Source organism: Aquarana catesbeiana, linkage group LG09 (assembly GCF_042186555.1).
Source record: "Aquarana catesbeiana isolate 2022-GZ linkage group LG09, ASM4218655v1, whole genome shotgun sequence".
In the NCBI taxonomy this organism is placed as follows: Eukaryota; Metazoa; Chordata; class Amphibia; order Anura; family Ranidae; genus Aquarana; species Aquarana catesbeiana.
Genome location: NC_133332.1, coordinates 301,552,150 through 301,572,033, shown reverse-complemented (window position 1 = coordinate 301,572,033; position 19,884 = coordinate 301,552,150). Strand labels below are relative to the sequence as shown.

The following is a 19,884-nucleotide window of genomic DNA, read 5'->3' as shown; positions in this document are numbered from 1 at the left end:
GGAAGGTAGTGAGGGGGATAAGGTATTTTTATTGTGTCCCTGCTAAGAAGGGTTCCCCTCACTTTCTATCCTGGTGACAACTTCACTGGGGGCAGGAAGTGAGAAGAAAGCCACAGATAGCAAAAAATGTTCTGACCATTCTTTACTCTATGGCTTTAGTAGCTAGTGGGCTAAAATAGAATTGAAGAGTAGGAGAGATCAGACTAGTGAATAAATCAGGGGAGGGATGCATCATCCGATTTAGTCAGGTATACACAGGATGCTAGCAAGCTTGCAGGTAAGCACCTTTTATTAAAAAAAAAAAAAGAAATAAACGGTCAGGATGTTTTACAAAAATATGTATTTGTTATAAAGATTTTGTACAAATTTAGAAAAATAAATAAAATAGTTGATAAACTAACAAAGTCAATTTGGCCAAACGCTATTGAACATTTATAAGTATCCAAAGGAATACTTATACCATGCAATGTCTTTGTAATGCACTTCTTGTTAAGTACCATATATACTCGAGTATAGGCCGTGTTTTTCAGCACATTTTTTTGTGCTGAAAGTGCCCCCCTTGGCTTATACTCGAGTCAAGCACTTTTCTGCAGCAAAAAATTACATTTTCCGAACTGACTTTGGGTCCCCATATCTCGGCACCACTTGGTGCTAGGAACCCCAATGTTGGTATGCAAACCCAGTGGAACTATCACTACAACATATCCAAAGCTGGGGTTCCTAGCACCAAGTGGCCCCCGAGATACGGGGCCCCAAAATCGGTTCGGAAAATGTCATTCTATGCTGCAGAAGTGCTTGACATTTTCTGAACCGATTTTGGGGCCCCGTAACCCCAGCTTTGGATATGTTGTAGTGTTAGTTCCACTGGGTTTGCACACCAAATTTGGGGTTCCTAGCACCAAGTGGCCCAGAGGTACGGGGCCACTTGGTAAAATCGTCAACTGTGTCCATCTGCAGCAATGTCATTTTGAAACCCTTTGGGTCCAGAGACCCCAAATTTTGGCTGCAGCTAGGGGGCATCTAGGAACCCTTAACTACTGAGTTTGAAGTTCGGGGGACCTATGGCATGCAAATGGGCACAGTGAGGCTGCAAATGGGCATTGTTGACCCTCTTTTCCACTTACAGTAGCTGCGCATTTCTCACCCTAGGCTTATACTCGGGTCAAAAAGCTTTCCCAGTTTTTTGTGGTAAAATTAGGTGCCTCGGCTTATATTCGGGTCGGCTTATACTCGAGTATACACAGCAATAGTTATACAATCACAAAGCCTGAGGTACTTCATATCTTCTGCTATATGAGTTGAGGTTGTTCCCTTTCCACTCTTGGATGTCCTGCATCACCTCATTGCTTCTAACAGCGGCTTGTCAATATAACTGTGCTTGCTTGCTTGCTGTCTGTATTGTTGCCATGTTTTCACCACATCCTTTATCACTGTGCTGCCAAACAGTTGCTACAGTCTGTGCTTCCTTTGTGGCCATGTCTTGTTATATTCTGATAATAGCGGAAAGCGGATGCCAGGCATATATAATTGTGACCTAATGTTGGAGGAATAAATGTGACTTTGTGATTTTAAGACTAATTTATTTGTCTCTAATGTGGTCACAACGTATACCTGAATAACCTTAAAGAAAAGAATAATGGATTGCAGAGCTTGTAATGGGAACCCTGAATTCTTTGGGTTGCAGTGAGTGGTACCCCTCTAATAGACTGCAGAGAAGGTGATAGATATTGGTTTTCTAAACACCTCATTTGGAAGATCACTGCAAAATGATTTCCGATTGGTCACATGTACCTTTTACTTCACTTGGTGCAAACAGCTATTTTGCCATGTGGGTGCAGCTTCATATCACCGCCTGTGTTGAGGATGTTTCTAGTCAAAACTTTCTGTACTGAATATCATTGGTGAGCCCGGGGTTAAGCCATAGGGAGGACAAATCCTATGCCAGTGATCACTAGGAATAACAATAATCTAGTCCAGGGATATGCAATTAGCGAACCTCCAGCTGTTGCAGAACTATAAGTCCCATGAGGCATAGCAAGACTCTGACAGCCACAAGCATGACACACAAAGGCAGAGGCATGATGGGACTTGTAGTTTTGCAACAGCCGGAAGTCCGCTAATTGCATATCTGTTTAAAGGCTGTGTGTGCATATTTGTCTTTCTACCAAGATAAACTGGCATTGGTTCTGTGTGTCAGAACCTTTGCCCCCCCCCCCCCCCCCCCCGCACCACGCAGTTGAAGATGCGCACCCAGTGTACATGTCTCTGTTAGAAATAGGGTCTATAATGAGGCTGGTTATATCATACCTGCATGAATGACCGTCGCCCTTTATCCATGACCACCCATAAGGTTGTATGTACACAAATAATCAATCTTTTATACAACACTTCCTGCTTCATTCTTTGTTTCTTCTGCCTTTATCATTGCACAAAACCTGAAAAGACAGATCAAACACTGAATGATAAAAAGCCACTGGTTTGTACTGTAAAAGGCAGGAGCCAGCTGGATGAAGTCTGTAAACTTTAGAAATAAAAGGACACACTGCTAACCTTTTTTTTTGTGTTCAGACAGGCAATTAATAAAAAAAAATCCACCCAGTGCTGCAGTTTCCATTCTGCTTTTAGAAATAAAAAAAAAAAATCATTGAAGGATTATGAAGAGCTGAGTTAAATCAACAATCCAGAAGTTTCCATTACAGCAGAAAGTTATTGCTTACTAAATTACCCCTTATACAGCACAAACGATGCACATGATGGCCAGTAGAGATGAGCTTGGACAGCCTGGGGCATACAAAATGTAGGAGTTTGGGTTAGAGATTAGTTTGGAGGAGGCCCAGGCCCTGTTAAGCTAGTTAGTAATGTTCCTGGTTACCATTCTGCTTAAGGCCTCAGTGATGTCACCTTGCACCCCTGTATTAAAATGGCTGCCTCATCGAGTATAAGGAACAGGTACATGCTACCCTGGAAAGCTTCTTGTTTTGTGTCCTGTGAATTTTGCATTGCATAAAGGAAAAGTACCTTTGAATTTGTGTGTTTTAGTAGTTGCTGTTTTTGTTATTTTAGTTGAGGGAGTTGTAGGGAAGTGTCAGGGTTTAGTTCCTATATAATACTAATGTAATTCTGCATGGATGTAGAAGAATGTGGTGTGGTGAGAAGGGCGCCTGTGTGTTGGTAAATGTGATAACAGCAGTGAATGATCAGTGTGACCTGTAGAGAAGGGGAAGTGTCCCATGATCTAGCTTACATTACCATAATATATTGTGTATGAATTATAGTGAAAGTAATGGCTTTGGTCTCCTGCAGGAATCTCCTTTAATTGATGACGAACATCAGAGAGCTTCCTCTTCTCAGCCTTGCGCTCCTGGCAGTGAGAACCACGAAACCACGGACAGGTACTGTACTATTTCTGTCCTTCCTCTTCCTTGTTTCTAGTCCCATGACCCACATAAAGCAATACATTCATGTTCTTCCTTCCTGTTCATTTTATACCCGAAACATTTGATCCACATGCTTTATTCTCATTTATTTTCAAAGCTTAACTCCAGACAGACAACCTAACATACAATCAAAATGCATATGCATCTAAACTGTTGTAGATGCCAAAGGAATTATGTGCTGAACCAGTTTTGTAATCTTTGCGTGTCTGCTAGACAGCACTGCCTGTTATTGGACCTTTAAAAGCGGGCCATATGGCAGGTTAGCAATACACCTTTGTCCCAAATTCATCTGAACATTTGTTTGGACAATGAGGAAGAAACAGCGCACTCCTGAGTACATTTATGTGCCATATTCTCCTGTAATCAGGTTTACCGACTTTTAAGTAGTGAAGAATGTGCCAAATTCATATACCTGTCTAGAATGTGTACTTGAATTTGGATCATGCTGCACTACTTTTAGAATGCACCCGAGACGCTTTCACATAATTTGTCTGAGACAGTTTTTTTCTTAATAGGCCAAAAGAGAGTTGGTCTTAATTAACACTGCTTTTACATTTGTCGCGTTCAATGTGACATAATGTAAAAATGGCGCGTTCAATGTGACACTATAAAAGTGCTTCATTTCAGAACTACCTGAATTTGGTGCATGAGTAGCTGTCAGAACCAGAAGTGTCACAAATGCCTTATTAATTTGGTGCATTATCCAGAGGGATAAGTGCCAGAAAAGTGATGCAGCAGCAGCCTTATTAAATTCTTTTTTTTTTTGGTTTGTGACACAGATGACAAATGGTTACCTCTTGTTTTAAGGAGCTTGGGCGCACTACTCTGGCTGGTGACTTAGTAAGTGCAGCTATCGTGTTTATCCCTGGTATCAGACAAGAACTAACTTGCTGCTGGGACATTGAAAATATTTTTTGACTTTAAAGTGGTAGTAAAATCCACTTTTGAACGTATACCTACAGGTAAGCCTATAATAAGGCTTAGCTGTAGGTGCAGTGAATATCTCCTAAATGTTTAGGAGATATTTACACAACATGCAGCTGGTGACATCACCGGCGCATGCACTCTGAAGGGATGGCATACCCATGCCGTACTTTCAGAGACCTGTGCCAGGGCTGTGACTTGCAGGAGTGATGTCATCGCGGCTCGGCCAATTCATACAGCCTGCAAACCCAGAAGGAAGACTTGGTAAAGATGAGAGCCCCTGCGACAGTGCGCCACGGGAGGGCTTTGTTCTAAGGTAAGTATTTCATAATGGAAACAAAAAGAGAAAGAGGGGACAAAGATATGTCCCCAGAAGGCAGTCCAAGAGAGAATCAACCATGGTGGTTGATTCTCCCTTGGACTGCCTTCTGGGGACATATCTTTGTCCCCTCTTTCTCTTTTTGTTTCCATATATAGCCCACGGCTTTCAGGGAGGTATCCCGTCAGATTGACGATACAGTATACATTCATACAATTAATTATTTTTGTTTAAATTACATATAATGAGTGAGGATTCTGGTATTTTCTTTATTAGATTACAAGTATTTCATAACGTGCTAGTATGGGATGCATACTAACACCATATGTCATTGCCTTGCAGGGGAGTTCGTTTTTTTTAAATGCCCAAGTTTACTACCGCATTAACATAAAAGAGCCAGCAGGGCCTCTAATTAATTATAATGTTTTAAGACCCTGTCATTTATAGACACAGCTTGCATTTCCTGTGTCATACCTCCCCCCTCATGTGTCTTATCTTCCAGTACTTTGCTCTGTGTGCTCACTGCTTTGTGATCTTTCAGTTCATTCTTGTTCTATCTGTCTAGCCTGTCCTCTGTGCTTCTCTCCCTATTGCCTCCTCCTCCTCCTCGCTCACCTTGTCTCTTTCATCATCCAGGCAAATAATAGCATGCTAAACGATTACATTTCCATGTCAAGCAGCTTGTGTTATTTGTGGCTTCCAGTCATTCCACTTGCCACCGTGTCGGTTCCTTATTAAGAAGCATTTACCACCTCTGCTCATTGCCATGCATAGAAAGACTCCAGTTAATTACAGTTATTTCACACGCAGTGTTAGTTTTAATGATAGGTTCATTAATGACCCCTTATACAGCTGCCGTGAGGCTGTCCGTGGTGCTTGCTCTGTAATAGAAGTGGGCTGGGCTCTCTGCTATAGAGGGAGATGTAATAAAATGTACTGTCTTAGCATGTGTCTCTTACCCAATTTATACTGCATATAGGTAGCAGTGCAGGCTGTTGTAATTGAAAGACGACAAAATAAGAATGAAAGCTGTGACCATAGCAATCAATCAGACTTTACATTCTGTGACCTGCACTGAGAAAATAAAAAATGGTCAGTTTGGCTGTTACCTTCAAACATTGCATCTGGCATCAAGGTACCGGAGTTTGTAGGTGAATGGGCCTCACTGTTACCACATAAGGGTCGATTGTATTCTTTTTTCCATTCTTCCGGTGGTTAAGCTTGCTGTGGGGGCACCCAGGCAGGCGCACTTCCGAAACGCGGCTCCGTGTATAAATGGCTCGGTCACGCCCCCGCTGTCTGCTGATTGGCTCACTGGCTGTGATTGACAGCAGCGAGAGTCAATGGCTCCCACTGCTGCCGAAAGCAACCAGGAGTGCGAGACCCCAGAGAGACAAGGCTCTCATGGACATCACTGGATCCAGAGGGTGTTAATGGAAGTATTTGGGGAGGGGGGGTGGGGGCTGCTGCACACAGAAGGTTGTTTACCTTCATGCATACATGTAAAAAGCCTTGTGCCTTTAAAACCACTTTAAGAGTGAAATCAAAACTCCTGGTCCCGAATGCTTGTTCCAGACCAGTGGCTCAGAAAACACAAAAGCCAGTGAATCAGCGTGACAGCCAAGCAGTGTTTTCAAATGGAGGCAACCTTTTATTTCTCTCAGTGCGGGTTTCTTTAAATGACAGTTGAACCGATACAGTGGTGACTAGCTGTGTAATATTCTATTGATTGATCTAATAAAAGGAACCAGCAGGGGTATTTAGGTCACAGCATGTTGATCCCATGGCCCCAGGGATGCTATATGTATATCATGATCCTGTGCAGAGTCGCAGCCTATCTTTTGCCTTGTTGATCCACATTCATAACATGCTGATAACCTTAATTTTACAGGCTCCCCAATTCTCCTGGTGGGCATAATCATGAAATACCAGAGGCAGAGGAGAGCGAGGAATTGGATGAACTTTCCCTTGTAGACCACAATGAGATCATGGCAAAACTGACGCTGAAACAAGAGGTGAGCCAGCTCATAGTGGATGGTGGAAGTGGCTGATCCCCTTTTAATTCTTTTGTAAAAGTGACTGATGAGCTTTGTACATGCAGGGTGATGATGGACCAGATGTCAGGGGTGGTTCTGGAGATATCTTACTTGTCCATGCCACAGAGACGGACCGAAAAGGTAAGCCTTTTTCTACACCACCTTCACATCGATCAGGAAATATTCACACCATCAGTTAGGCTAATGTCAAACCCCATCTGTTTTCATCTTATTCTCCCTCATCTGCTGAATGAGAGAGGCATTAATCTCTTACCATTGACTTACATTTTGTAGCATTTTTGACATCGCTGTGTCACTACCTTGAGGGTGCCCAGGAAGGGGAGGCATTTGGGTGAAGGTCACTTGAATCACAAAATTAGGTCCATTATTATAGTGTCATGTAAAAAATTGTTTCAGCTCTGTGCTGGTTTGCCTGATATTGCCCTTTTTTAAATTAACCTTCTGTAAATTATTTGTCTGTGAAGGCTGCCACTATATATAGTCTTATATTCAGTACTCCTGTTTTTTGGAAAAGAGCTGATTATATGGGTGGCGGTCAGCGCTCAGTTCAATGTATCAGCTGATAGAGGAGAGCTGTGCACAGATCCGGGTTACATTCCAAGGAGTTTCCTCTCGGATAAGGGTTGCCCCGGGGCTCTTCTTGCTACAGCGTGTGTCTGTATGATCTCAGAGTTCTGAGATGTGGGTGGACTCTGGACGAGATGCTTTATCCAGCTTTCCAGATTTCCACAATCACACAGCTAGTCTATTTACATGTGATGTTTCTGAGACACGGTAAAATATATTTTTATGCTGAATTCTCTCCTGCAGATCTGGTTCTTTATTGCGAGGCTTTCCTGACCACTTACCGGACATTCATTACACCGGAGGAGCTGATTGAGAAGCTGCAGTACAGATATCCTTTCCATATGGCAAGGAAACATCATGCAGGCTGTGATATTGTCGTCGTAGAGTTTTTAATGGTTGAGTAAGGTAGCATTGTTCAGCTAGTGTCTCTCATTCCCCTTCATACAATCTCCCTGACACCAAAGGCCTTGATAGACAATTTCTAAGAGAATGCAAGAAATTTGCACTAAGGGATTATTGAGCCTGCCTTTGCTATTCTGAAAATACTAATTCCCTGGCTATCATGGTGAACAATGCATTTGGTACATGCTAAGTTACTGACTTGAAACCAGTATGTTGATTAGGAGTTTAATGGCTTATTCCAGGTCAGCATCTCACAAAAGTCAGAGATGGCCAGACAAGTTGTAATTTTTAGCAGATATTCGGCAATGGTAGCCTCTGCAATTTTTCCAGTATTGCTTTCCCAGTGAACCCTGTAAATTCAGAAACATGGAAACTCCCATTTCTGACTTATTTTTAAATGTGCAGGCTCCGATACTAATTCTTGCTTCACTACCTTGGGGGTCACCAACCTGGAACAATCATACAGCGGTAGGTCAGTGACACTAAAAACTGTAGATGTTTCTATGGGCTTCCCTTTAGGTAGAATTGGTTTAACTGACTGGGAAGGGGGATGGGAGCATAGTATTGGTAATGGATTTTAATATTGACAGCACTTCCTATATTTGGATTTTCTTTCCTATGCAGTGTGCTCAGCAACCAGTAACACAAGCTATGGACTAGTGCTGCCCCCTGCTGTTGAGAAGGCTGTTTCTGCCCATGTTTGGACTCTTAGAGCCCATTCACACAGGGGCAACTTTGGATCCCACTTCAAGTCGCCCCAAGTCGCCCCTAGTCGCCTCAAGTCGCGCTACACGAAAAAATCAATGTAAGTGAATGGATCTGTCTTAATGCACACTACTGCAGTCGCTCCGACTTCAGAAAAGGTTCCTGTACTACTTCAATCCGACTTGAAGGCAACTTGTACCCATTGATTTCAATGGAAGTTGCCTCCAAGTCTGATCACTGTTCATACTGAGGCAACTTTACAGGAAGCAGAAAAGAAATAGAAAGTAATTTCCTCCACTAAACAGCCAGCCCCCTCCTTCTCACACACAGCTGATAAGCTCTGATTGGCCACTTGTAAGGTTCCCTGTCCTGGAGGCGACTTCAAGTTGTGTTGTAAGTTGCCCCAAGTCGTGCTGTGATTCATACTCAAGTCGTGTCCAAGTTGCCTCCCAAAGTCGTGCTGGAAGTCGTGTTGCCCCTGTGTGAATGGGCTCTTACTCTTCTCAAAGGAAAACTTTCTCTTTATCATTCAGGTCTGCCCACTGAAAAGGTGTCCTCTATTAGATGAATATATTTTTATTGGGTTTGTGACAAAGTATAATAGTACAGATGATGTTTAAGGAAAGGTATATAGAAAAAGCGTACAGAAAATTTGGTTAATTTTAAAATGTGTTTGTAGTCCCCCCAGGAAAGTAAGATTTATGATACCAGTTATATTGTGAAATGTTTATATTACCTGTGAATTCCACTGATTTGTATCAGAAATGACTTGGTTTCCTCTGTTGACAGTCTATGTGGGCCAGCAGAGAAATGTGTGTGGCAACTGTATGCAGAAGCCCATGGAAGTTATAGCAGTGCAGTCACCAACACACCCCAATTACATTTCCAGAGCATGTACAGAGTAGGAGAACCATATTTTTCTGAATGTTTCCCAGACCAATGCCTGTATTATCGCTCTGCACCTGGAGTTGTTAAAACCAATTATTGAATAATAGGCTAAACCAGTAAAAGATAAATAATTTACATGGGATTTACAATTTCTAGAAAACAAACTACTCCCGCTGAATTGCTTAAGATATTTTATATAAAACTGAATTGGTGACTGTTTTCTTTAACTACGTTCAACGTATGAGAGATTCTGCCACTTCCAGGACACGTTCAAGCAGCGAGTGAGCAAGAACACCTTCTTCGTGCTGGTGAGAGTGGTGGATGAACTCTGGTAAGTAACACGCAGTTATCAGACTGACGCCGAATGATTTATTGGTATACAATCGTGACCTGCTCAGAAGTGGTCCCTCTGACAGGTAGTAAATTCAATTTTATAGGACCAATCTTCACATTGCTGTGTAAACAGTGCGACTGGTGTTAATTGAATTAATTACAAGGCTTTTATCTCTAATGTGAACTTGTCAGGTCCCATAAAGTGTCTGGTCTGATAAAACTACATTTGTAGGCATTTTTTCCTGCAAATACCTTTGTTAATCTTCTAATCACTTGATCCTAGGAACATGCTCTGCATAGGATTTCAACATCTGTCCAAGTTGGTGCTTAGCCCCGCTCCTCACCATGACATCACTGAGCAAACAACCAGTATTGAGCCAGTGAAGATGAACACACCAACCTGTAAACTTGTTTCAGATTAGCAAGCAATTATTATGAACCTTTTCTTTGGGAAACAGAGGTTACAATTAGGGATGCACCAATACCATTTTTTTTTTTTTTTAACACCGAGTGCGGATACTTTTTTTTTTTTCTTTCTAGTACCCGGCGATACAAATTACAGATACCCATCGCCTAGGTAGAGGGGTGGTTTTGGGGGGGGGGGGGGGGGGGTAGTTGGGTGAAACTGGGGTGAGGTTAGAGTAGTTGAGGGTGGGGTGAAATAAGGATTGTGGGGTGGGGGAGTTGGGATGGAAAAGGCTGTGATCACTGGGCAGAAGGGGATGGGAGGGTCATTGGGAGACATGGGGCCAGAGGTGACAGCTGGTGGAGACAAAAAGGGACAACACAGGGAGGGCACAGTACAGGGGGTTAGGAGGGCACAGTACAGGGGGTTAGGATAGGAGGGCACAGTAAGGGGGGTTAGATGCACAGTAAGGGGGGTGGGGTATGAGGGCTCAGTACAGGGGGGTAGGGGGCTCAGTAAGGGGGGGTAGGTAGGAGGGCTCAGTACAGGGTGGTAGGATGCACAGTAAGGGGGTGTAGGAGGGCACAGTACAGGGGTCCCTGCAGTGCATTAGGCAGAGCTTTGTCTCCCATCCCTGCATTGTACACAGCCTGGACACAAGCAGAGCTGCCGCTCCCCACACAGCACACACTGGAGCTGAAATCCAATTCCGTGCGAAGTGTATTTCTAGCTACTGGTTGCAGTTTTGACCTGTAATTTTCCATGGTAGGAATGGTAACTTAGTGGCAGTAGCTAGCTATATACTGTGCACATTGTAGCTGTAAGCGAATGGGATGGGGAGGAGAAACTCTTAGTGCAGCTATGCTGATGTGTACCATGCGGGGATGGGAGACTGCCAGCAAGCATCGGGGGTGGTGGAGGGCTTGGAATGGAAGGGGGCAGGCCCACCCCTCCCAGTACCCCCTAGATCCGGGCATTATTTTACCACTGCTACTTGTGCTGGAGGGATGTCTATGGCTCCGCTCGCCTCTCCAGGCTCTGTGATTGGAGCAGTACAGATCCCACCCACATAGGCAGTAGTAACATGCTCTGCCTCGGGGCTCCTCCTTACACCCTGCAAAGTGCTAGAGGAGTAGTGGAGTAGTTCTGAACATGTAAGTTGTCTGACTGATTGAGCTGGCTTTCTGGCTTTGGTACTCTAAGACACTATCGCAAATGAAAAATGCAGGTAAAGAAATTAGATTTTCCTGATTTGCATGCTGCTGCAAGCCATTGATTCATAGTGTTGAAGCCAGTCAGTGAAGATAACAACCAGATAACTAGAGTGTTCAGCAGGTGGACAGCATTGACAGCCTCCTCCTTGCTGAATGATGGGCATATGTTTGCACTGAAAGTATAACTGGCCAAGTGGTGTTTCTTTGGACTGAGATTTTTACTGTCCCCCCCCCCCCCTATTTTTGTAGTTTGGTAGAGCTGACGGATGAAATCTTGAAGCTGCTGATGGAATTGGTGTTCAAGCTGGTGTGTAAAGGGGAGCTGAGTCTGGCCCGAGTACTGCGGAAGAACATCCTGGAAAAAGTAGATAACAAGAGGATGCAGAGTCACTGCAACTCCGCCATGAGACCACTTGCTGCCAGGGGCGTTGCTGCAAGGTATGAATGTCTTCCAATTTAACAGCATTTTGTCCCATGTATAAAAAATATGGTGTTCGCTTTCATATGTAATTCCTGTACAGTGGTTGATGGTCTTTTGTTTCAACATCTCAGAATTCCTCTGCCATGCAATTTCTGCAGCAAACCTTATCTGTGTTGTATAATTGTGTCTGTGGTGGTATAACCAGGAGACTAATTCTGGAATCTGTGCGTTTACAGGCCTGGGACCCTCCATGACTTCCACAGTCATGAAATTGCAGAACAGCTGACCCTTCTGGATGCAGAGCTTTTCTACAAGATTGAGGTGGGTTTACTGGGAAAACACGGATTGTGGTGTTTAAGCTGTGCTACCTTGCAGATCAGCTTGCTTGATTTCTCCATAAAAGCTTGAAGGCGAGAAACGTGAACACTAATAACACTTATATATGTCACACACAATCAAACTACTTTATCACACCTCAAAAAATGCTCACTGATCGATAAAGGAAACCTGCGCTCATCGCTGAAAGTTCTGGTTGTCGTGGAGTTCCAAAGACCTCATACTAGTATGCAGAATCAGGATTTCTGACTTCACTTGTTGCCTACCAGTTCTGGGCTGGTATCTCAAACTTTTGCAGCCGGAGACAGCCAGGCAACTAGCTTTCTAGAAAGTGTTAAATAATAGAAGTATCTGGCAATGTTGGCATTCATAAAGGAGTATATACATGATCACTGTAACAGCAATCGTTTGAACTGTCATGAATGGCTTTCATTCATGACTCAGTGTTTACAATTGTGATACTCTGATTGGCCCACAGCTATCACATGGTACAGGGTGCTGTGACTGGCCCTGGTACCATGTGAATCACTGGTAACCAATCACAGATCACACACAGTAGTAAGCAATAATGTTGTCATGAATGGATTCCACTAGGTGTGATTGCATATCGATGACGTGGTATCCGGTCTGCTCAGGGCAGTCCAATACTGTGTACCACAATAGTCACAGAGTGCGCCCCAGGGGACTTGCCAGTGCACATGTGCAATGGAACGTGCGGATATGTCGCAGTGCCTGGGGGAGCCACCCACCAGCATTAAATCTACTGCTAGCGATTGGCTAGTGGTTAATAATGTTTACATTGTTTTCGGAGATCCAGATTCCAGTTCAAACTGTCAGCACAGTCCGAGTGCTTAATTTCTCCGCCAACCACGCTGTACACTTTGCACTGATTTTAATTTTCATAGATATGGCACCAAAGCACAAAATGACTCCTTGCACTGAAATGTCAGAACTTTAATCTGCTCTTTCCTATTTAGATCCCTGAGGTTTTGTTGTGGGCAAAAGAGCAAAACGAGGAGAAAAGCCCAAACCTGACACAGTTCACGGAGCACTTTAACAACATGTCCTACTGGTAAGATACAAAATTGTTATGGATTGATAAGAGACTCGCGTAAGAGAGAAAATAAACCCTAACTGTTAAGGCTGAGCTCTGCCCCCTCTATTACAGGGTGCGATCCATCATCATGCTGCAAGAGAAGGCACAAGACCGAGAGAGGTTGCTGCTGAAATTCATCAAAATTATGAAGGTGAGCAACACATCATCAGCTCAGCTGCCCTTTCTTTATTACCAGCTAATATTTAGGTCCATGGATGGGCAAATAATAGAGTTTAGGAGCCATGTTTGGGAACTAAATTAACTCAAATTTCAGCCAACACTTTAATTTGGATAGAGTGGGGGAGAGCTTTCTTGCTGTCTCTGTCCCTGTGTGGGAGATTTCTCGTCACTTCCTGTCTATTTGATGGCTGTGGAGAAATACTCCCAACAGGGACATGAGCAGGGATGAAAACTAATTTTCTAGTCTGATTAGGAATGTTTAGATTCTCTATCAGGATTTTATTGTTATCTGTGTCCCATGAGTGAGATTTCACCTCAGTTCCGGTCCAGGTGATGGACAATGAAGAAAAATCTGCTATAAGGATACAAGACTGCTTTTAAAATCTGACAAGAAAATCTCTTCAGCAGGGATTTAGACAGCATTAAAAAAGCTAACATTGGCAGCAGTTCAAGTCTGTTTCAGATGATTCCACATCTAGCTTACAAGTGGGAAGTATAGCATTGAGTATTTTATAGCATTGAACAGTAGTATGTATATATGCAAAAACACTAGATTCCTTTAAGCTATAATTTGTTAGGCAGGTTGTCTGTCTGGTTCCTAGCCATGCTCAGCGCTGTAGGATCTCATTTGTGATCTGCAAATCTTTCTGACACCTTTGATCCATGGACAGTTGCATTTTAAAGGATAAGTTCACCTTCAGAAACATGTTACATGTTTCACCCGTTTTTAGGGTGGAACATGTTCTAACTATTGCAGCCACTGTCCGCTCAGCTACCTCCAGTAAAAGCAAGTGGGGGATCTTTTTTGCTATTTAAAATGAAAAAACGCAGCCGCGCAGGGCTCCACTCACCCGACCGCGTCATTCACTTACAGAGTTCTGTGAATGGAAAACTAAAAGTACCGACAGCCTTTGGCTATTGGCTTGTAGTCCTCAATGAACTACCATGGCACTGTTGAGCACTCTGGTAGTTTGGCTCTTCCTGTAAGTGTGTATCTGTCTGCCCAAACGAGGTACGAGCAGACAGATACACTGACAAGTCTGCAGGAGTCCTGTATGGCACCCGCGATCTGCTTATTGCTGGTGCAATGCTTTACACAGGCTCAAAGTAAAAAAAAATATTAATGCACATTTTTTTTTAACCTGCAAAAAGATGTGCATTTATTTTCTTTAACCGCTTGCCTACCGCCTTATAGTAGTTTTACCTCTACAGAGTGGCGGCTGTGCACCAAATCACATATATATATATAATGTATGTATGTGTAATTCCAGACATCCGCCTGCAGGGGACGCACATGCTTTTGCTGTAATCATCAGCAGTACACAGAGGACTGAGATATGCCTATGTAAACAAGGCATATCCCAGTTCTGACATGAGGGAGGGAATTAATTCTGTGTACCTGCAAAGCAGGGACTAGAATCCATTACTTCCCTTGGTAAAAGCAGCACACAGTTAACACACACACAGTTAACCCTTTGATCGCCCTAGATGTTTAACTTCTTCTCAGCCAGTGTCATAGTATAGTGACAGTGCATATTTTTAGCACAGATCACTATATTAGGGTCACTGGTTCCAGGCAAAGTGTCAGTGTCAGAATGTCCTCTGCAAAATCTCAGTCGCTGATCCATTACTAGTATAAAAAAAAATTCCATAAACACAACCCATAGTTTGTAGACACAAAAACCTTCAAGTAAACCAATCAATTTAGGCTTATTGGGATTTTTTGTAGCAGACTACATATTGGCCTAAATTGATGAAGAAATTAGATTTATTTATTTATTTATTTTTTTTTCATTTTTTTTTTTTTTTTTTTTTTAGCAGAAAATAAAAAATTGTGTTTTTTTTTTTCCCCAAAATTGTTGGTCTTTTTTTGTTTATAGCAAACAATAGAAAAAGCGGTGGTGATCAAATACCACCTAAAGAAAGCTCTGTTTAGGGGGGGGGGGGAAGACATATATTTTATTTGGGTACAGTGCTGCACAACCAAGCAATTGGCCGTTAAAGTAACGCAGTGCCGTATAGCAAACAATGGCCTTGTCATGAAGGGGGGTCAATCTTCCAGAGGTCAAGTGGTTAAAAAGATGAACTTATCCTCTAAATTTTCTGCTGATCGCTTTTAGAAGATGAGCGCATATAGCGAGGACATGTGGGGTTGCATGTTGAACAATGCATCCCCTCAAATTTGTGCAGTGGAACTTTGAATTTAATTTTCTTTTGTCTCATGCTGGATAGTATTTGATTGCCTTGCTCATACTTGAAATACATTATACTTAACTTACTTGGTATGTTGTCGTTATTTAGCAAAGGGGGTTCCCCACATTGGTTAAAGACATGGATTCAGGATCTCTGTTTTTGTAACATTTTGTTCTGCAGCACCTGAGAAAACTGAACAACTTCAACTCTTACCTTGCCATCCTCTCTGCATTGGACTCTGCTCCCATCCGCCGTCTGGAGTGGCAGAAGCAGACATCAGAGGTGAGTTTTGGGATTGTGTTAATGGTATTGTATATTTCTGCTTGTACCTGTTGGAATAATACATTGAACTTGATCTCCATAGGGCTTGGCTGAATACTGCACACTGATAGACAGCTCGTCTTCCTTCCGAGCATACCGGGCAGCGCTTTCTGAGGTGGAGCCCCCATGTATACCCTACTTGTAAGTTTTCTTCTCTACAAGCAGCTGAAAATACTATTCACTAGACCTGTGCTGATCTCTAGTTCCTTTCATCTAGGGGTCTGATCCTGCAGGACCTCACCTTTGTGCACCTGGGGAATCCAGACCATATTGATGGCAAAGTAAACTTCTCCAAGAGATGGCAGCAGTTTAATATCCTAGATAGTATGAGGCGGTTCCAGCAAGTGTAAGTACAATGCCATTTACATGGTCTTCTCACTGTATTTAATAGTTTGTTTCTCTATTACCCGGTTACATCTTGACTTCTGTCCTTGACAAATGGTTATTAAAGCGGGCTTGTAATTAAAATTCACTCTCTTATTCAAAGAACAAATTCATTATTATATAAAAATAAAACTTCCAGGCCTTTTCCCTAACCCCTTCAATACACTTTTGCATAGTAGAACTTTAGTTACGCTTTTAGGGTACATGCACTCAGCCATGAGAGGGTCATACAGGGCACATTCAGGCAGAATGCTCTGCCTGGCCCTCTTGCAGCTGGGTGCATGTACCCATGTATGCACATCTGTAGTCCGATCTGTTTTTGCACGCTCCAGCAACATGGCTATCAGCATTATTACAGATTTACAGGCTTGTAGTTTGTCAATCAGCACCTGACTGTACCTAGCACTGTCCACTGTTTTTTGGATTGTTAGAACTGCCTCTGCTGCTGAAATCCCCCACCATGAGCAGCAATGGGACTGTCTCAGAGGAAGTAAAGAAATGTTTTACTTTGAGGCTTGTGCTACCTATGTAAGAATTGTAGCCGTACACCACAAACACTAGTACTAAGCCCTAAGAGGAGTCAAATATATCAAAGTAAGGCGCTCTTGTGGTATATGTATTCACTTTACAGACACAAATACAGGGTACTTCTCGAGCAGGACTACCTGAAAGTCCACAGCATTATTGAATCTAATCTAAAAATGCAAGCATTTTTACACAACACGCATGAATGAACAGGGCACACAGAGAATAATTGTTTTCTGTGTGTCCTTTCGTAGAGCCTGCATTGTTCGGGGCTCATCAACGCAGCTCATCAACCTAGTGCAAATGAGCCCTTTTAAATGAGTGTCCCCTGAAGTGTGTTTGGCACCGAAATACATTGGCTTTATACTGCTATGAACAGTTGTTCCTGATCATGTGATCTCTGGCAGCTATATAATTCGTAATAAAAAAAGTTATATATACACACACTCCTATAAAGAGTAGGGCAGTTTTTTAAGTTAAGCCAAATTAAAGCCTTTTGTCATTAATAAAAATATTTAAATTGTTTAGGGTTATTGTCAAGTTAACCAATGCATATAGTTGCTGTTAAATTTGGTCATCTAAGCTTGTGTAAAGCTCTAAAGAATTGGTTGATCTAAACCGATTAATGAATTTAATACAGATATCACAATTTCTCCCACAGTCACTACGAGATTCGCCGCAATGACGAAATCATCTCTTTTTTCAACGACTTCAGCGACCACCTGGCCGAGGAGGCTCTATGGGAACTGTCCTTAAAAATCAAACCCCGTAATATAACACGAAGGAAAACAGAGAGAGATGAAAAGACCTAAGATATGAGGGAGGCAGACAAGACTGCCACAAGGACTATGAAGAAGAAATCTCTCCTGTAAAGGGGGGGCTGAAGGCAACTGAAGAGGCTACAGGGGATATTCTTTGTTTACTGGTTGTCACTGACTCCCTACCCCTCTCCCAAAGACATGGGTCACCCCACCCACAGTTGTCTTCTGTTATTTAGTGACCCCTGAGTACCATCAGGAGTCACAGATCTCTGTGCCATGTCACTCTGGACCTCCCTGCCTTTCATCACCAAATGTGGACTGCAGACATGGTGGGTATCGCTCTGTGGCTCGAGTGATCACAACGAACTTGCCCTTTCATTACCTAAGGACTTATGGGACATCATCAGGCTAGTAAAAACTAGCTGCAGAGACCAGATATTCATTGTAAACTTTTTTTATTTGCCAACTTCATATTCTGTTTTAAATTCTGCCAACGCTTCCCCTCCATCCACAAGCAGAGGGCAGCGTGCTCCTGTATATATATCAGTATTTGGGTCGGGACGGCAGATAAATGTGATGTACTATTATATTTTTTTTTATGTTGCATGTTGAATATACAAAGACTGAGTGTGTAATGTACATAGGAGAGTAAAACACAAGACAGACATTAGAATCTGTGCCAGCCGAGACATGGGCAGGCGAAGAAAGTGAAAACAAAAACTGTCTTATGTGGCAGGTCAAATGTTTTAAACGTAGTCATGCGTCACCACTTCCGAAAGTAGTGACATGGCGATTCTGCATCCATTGTGACAATTCTGAACTTATAGGACCTGTGTACATTGACCTCTCACACCAAAAAGTACCATTACATACCTTAAGTAAAACGTATGGTGGTCATGAGGTTACAGAAATATTAATTTAAATAAAAAAATGAAATTCAATCACGACTTGATTGCATGTGGGCATGGAATGGGATTACCTGATCATATGAAGTTAACAAGGAATTATTTGAAGGATTTTAAAATAAAGTGCATGTACTCTTCTTACGCTCTTCCCGACTGAACGTCACCTAACCACCTTCCCCCTCCACAGATGCATACCTACCTCGATCAGACGCGTGGTTCCACTGTTTGTTTACATCCATCGGCACAAGTCTTCAGTATCTGGCCAAGCCTCTGCTTTTCAGACCCTTATTATGGAATCATCTCCTGACACGTCAGGACACGGCTTTGTAGATATTTATGGTGCTGTAACGTGCAGGCATGGCCGGAACAGTGAAAACGTGCACCACTCTGAGTGGAGCCACAGCTGTCAGATTTACCTAGGTATGCATCTGTGGAGTGGGAGAATGGGGTTGGGTTAGATCAGGGGAAGGAGCAAAAAAGAATAAATGCAGTTAGTTTGACATGCACTTATCCTTTAAGCATTTTTTCATTTACAGTGAGTAGACAAACTTTATAACTTGGTGTCACTTGGTTATATAGTGTGTTCAGCCATGTCGTATATATACATTGCTCAGTCACTGAACAAAGATATCAACATTGTTCATAAATGTGCTATAGTATGTTAGAATCTCTCAAGTTTTTGTTGCGGTGTGTGTGTTTTCCCATTTTGGAATTCCCCCCTCACGTCCTTTCCTGGTGTCACAACAAGAAAGGAGGGGAGATAACCCCAACAGAGGACAAAGACAGCAGTAAAATCAGAGGCCGTTACATCCAACATTTTTAAAACAAATTTTGACTTTATCTTTAGGTCTCATGCACATGGGATATTTATTTAGCCTCTCTGAATAACACGAAACGTCTGGCAGAAGAAAAGCTGGTTAAAAAAAATGTAATAAAAGCTGCATATTGCACACGCCAAAAAAAAAGCCCTGTAAAAGCACCGTTTTTGGGTTTTTTTGTTTTGTTTTTGAAGCTTAGTGTGCATATGAGGCCTTGATGTTCTCATATTTCGGTGCAATTACCTCCAATTTTTTTTCATGCAATCTATTTTCTTATTGTTTTTTTCCTCATTTTCTTGCATGAATAAGCCTATAGCTATCTCTTCCAATTGTCTCAATTTAATGACTGTACTTGTAGAATGTAATCTGATCCCCAGCTGCTTCTAAGCATAGCCTAGGGTCGGTTCACACTGCTACGACCTACTTTGCCAGGTGACTTCCTGGCGACTTGAATACTACTTTGATGCCACTTTAGAAACGACTTTCAGGAATGCCTGGGTAATCTTCCTGTAATGTCTGATCCAAATCACATCAATATAGATGCAGATCTGACTTTGAGGTGACTTCCATTAAAGTCTATGGGCACAAGTTGGATAGCCGTCTCCTTGAAGTAATACGGGAACCTTTTCTAAAGTCGGACCGACTTCACTAGTGCTAATTAAGATCACTCTCATTGACTAACATGGGATTTC

The 19,884-nt window shown here is 42.5% G+C and overlaps 1 protein-coding gene across 8 annotated transcripts in view; it reads left to right on the top strand.

The window, feature by feature from the left end:
• RAPGEF1 (Rap guanine nucleotide exchange factor 1) overlaps positions 1-18,410 on the top strand; it is a 162,824-nt gene extending 144,414 nt beyond the window's left edge. For all 8 annotated transcript variants that reach the window (XM_073600514.1, XM_073600513.1, XM_073600517.1 and 5 more), the window contains 13 exons: positions 3,304-3,392; positions 6,572-6,695; positions 6,782-6,857; positions 7,548-7,632; positions 9,538-9,630; positions 11,502-11,690; positions 11,910-11,994; positions 12,987-13,081; positions 13,178-13,256; positions 15,659-15,760; positions 15,843-15,940; positions 16,017-16,145; positions 17,370-18,410. In XM_073600514.1, the coding sequence (XP_073456615.1) occupies positions 3,304-3,392; positions 6,572-6,695; positions 6,782-6,857; positions 7,548-7,632; positions 9,538-9,630; positions 11,502-11,690; positions 11,910-11,994; positions 12,987-13,081; positions 13,178-13,256; positions 15,659-15,760; positions 15,843-15,940; positions 16,017-16,145; positions 17,370-17,520 (1,395 nt within the window). In that variant the 3' untranslated portion in view covers positions 17,521-18,410. The remainder of the gene's footprint in view (positions 1-3,303; positions 3,393-6,571; positions 6,696-6,781; positions 6,858-7,547; positions 7,633-9,537; positions 9,631-11,501; positions 11,691-11,909; positions 11,995-12,986; positions 13,082-13,177; positions 13,257-15,658; positions 15,761-15,842; positions 15,941-16,016; positions 16,146-17,369) is intronic.
• Positions 18,411-19,884: the final 1,474 nt, after the last annotated feature.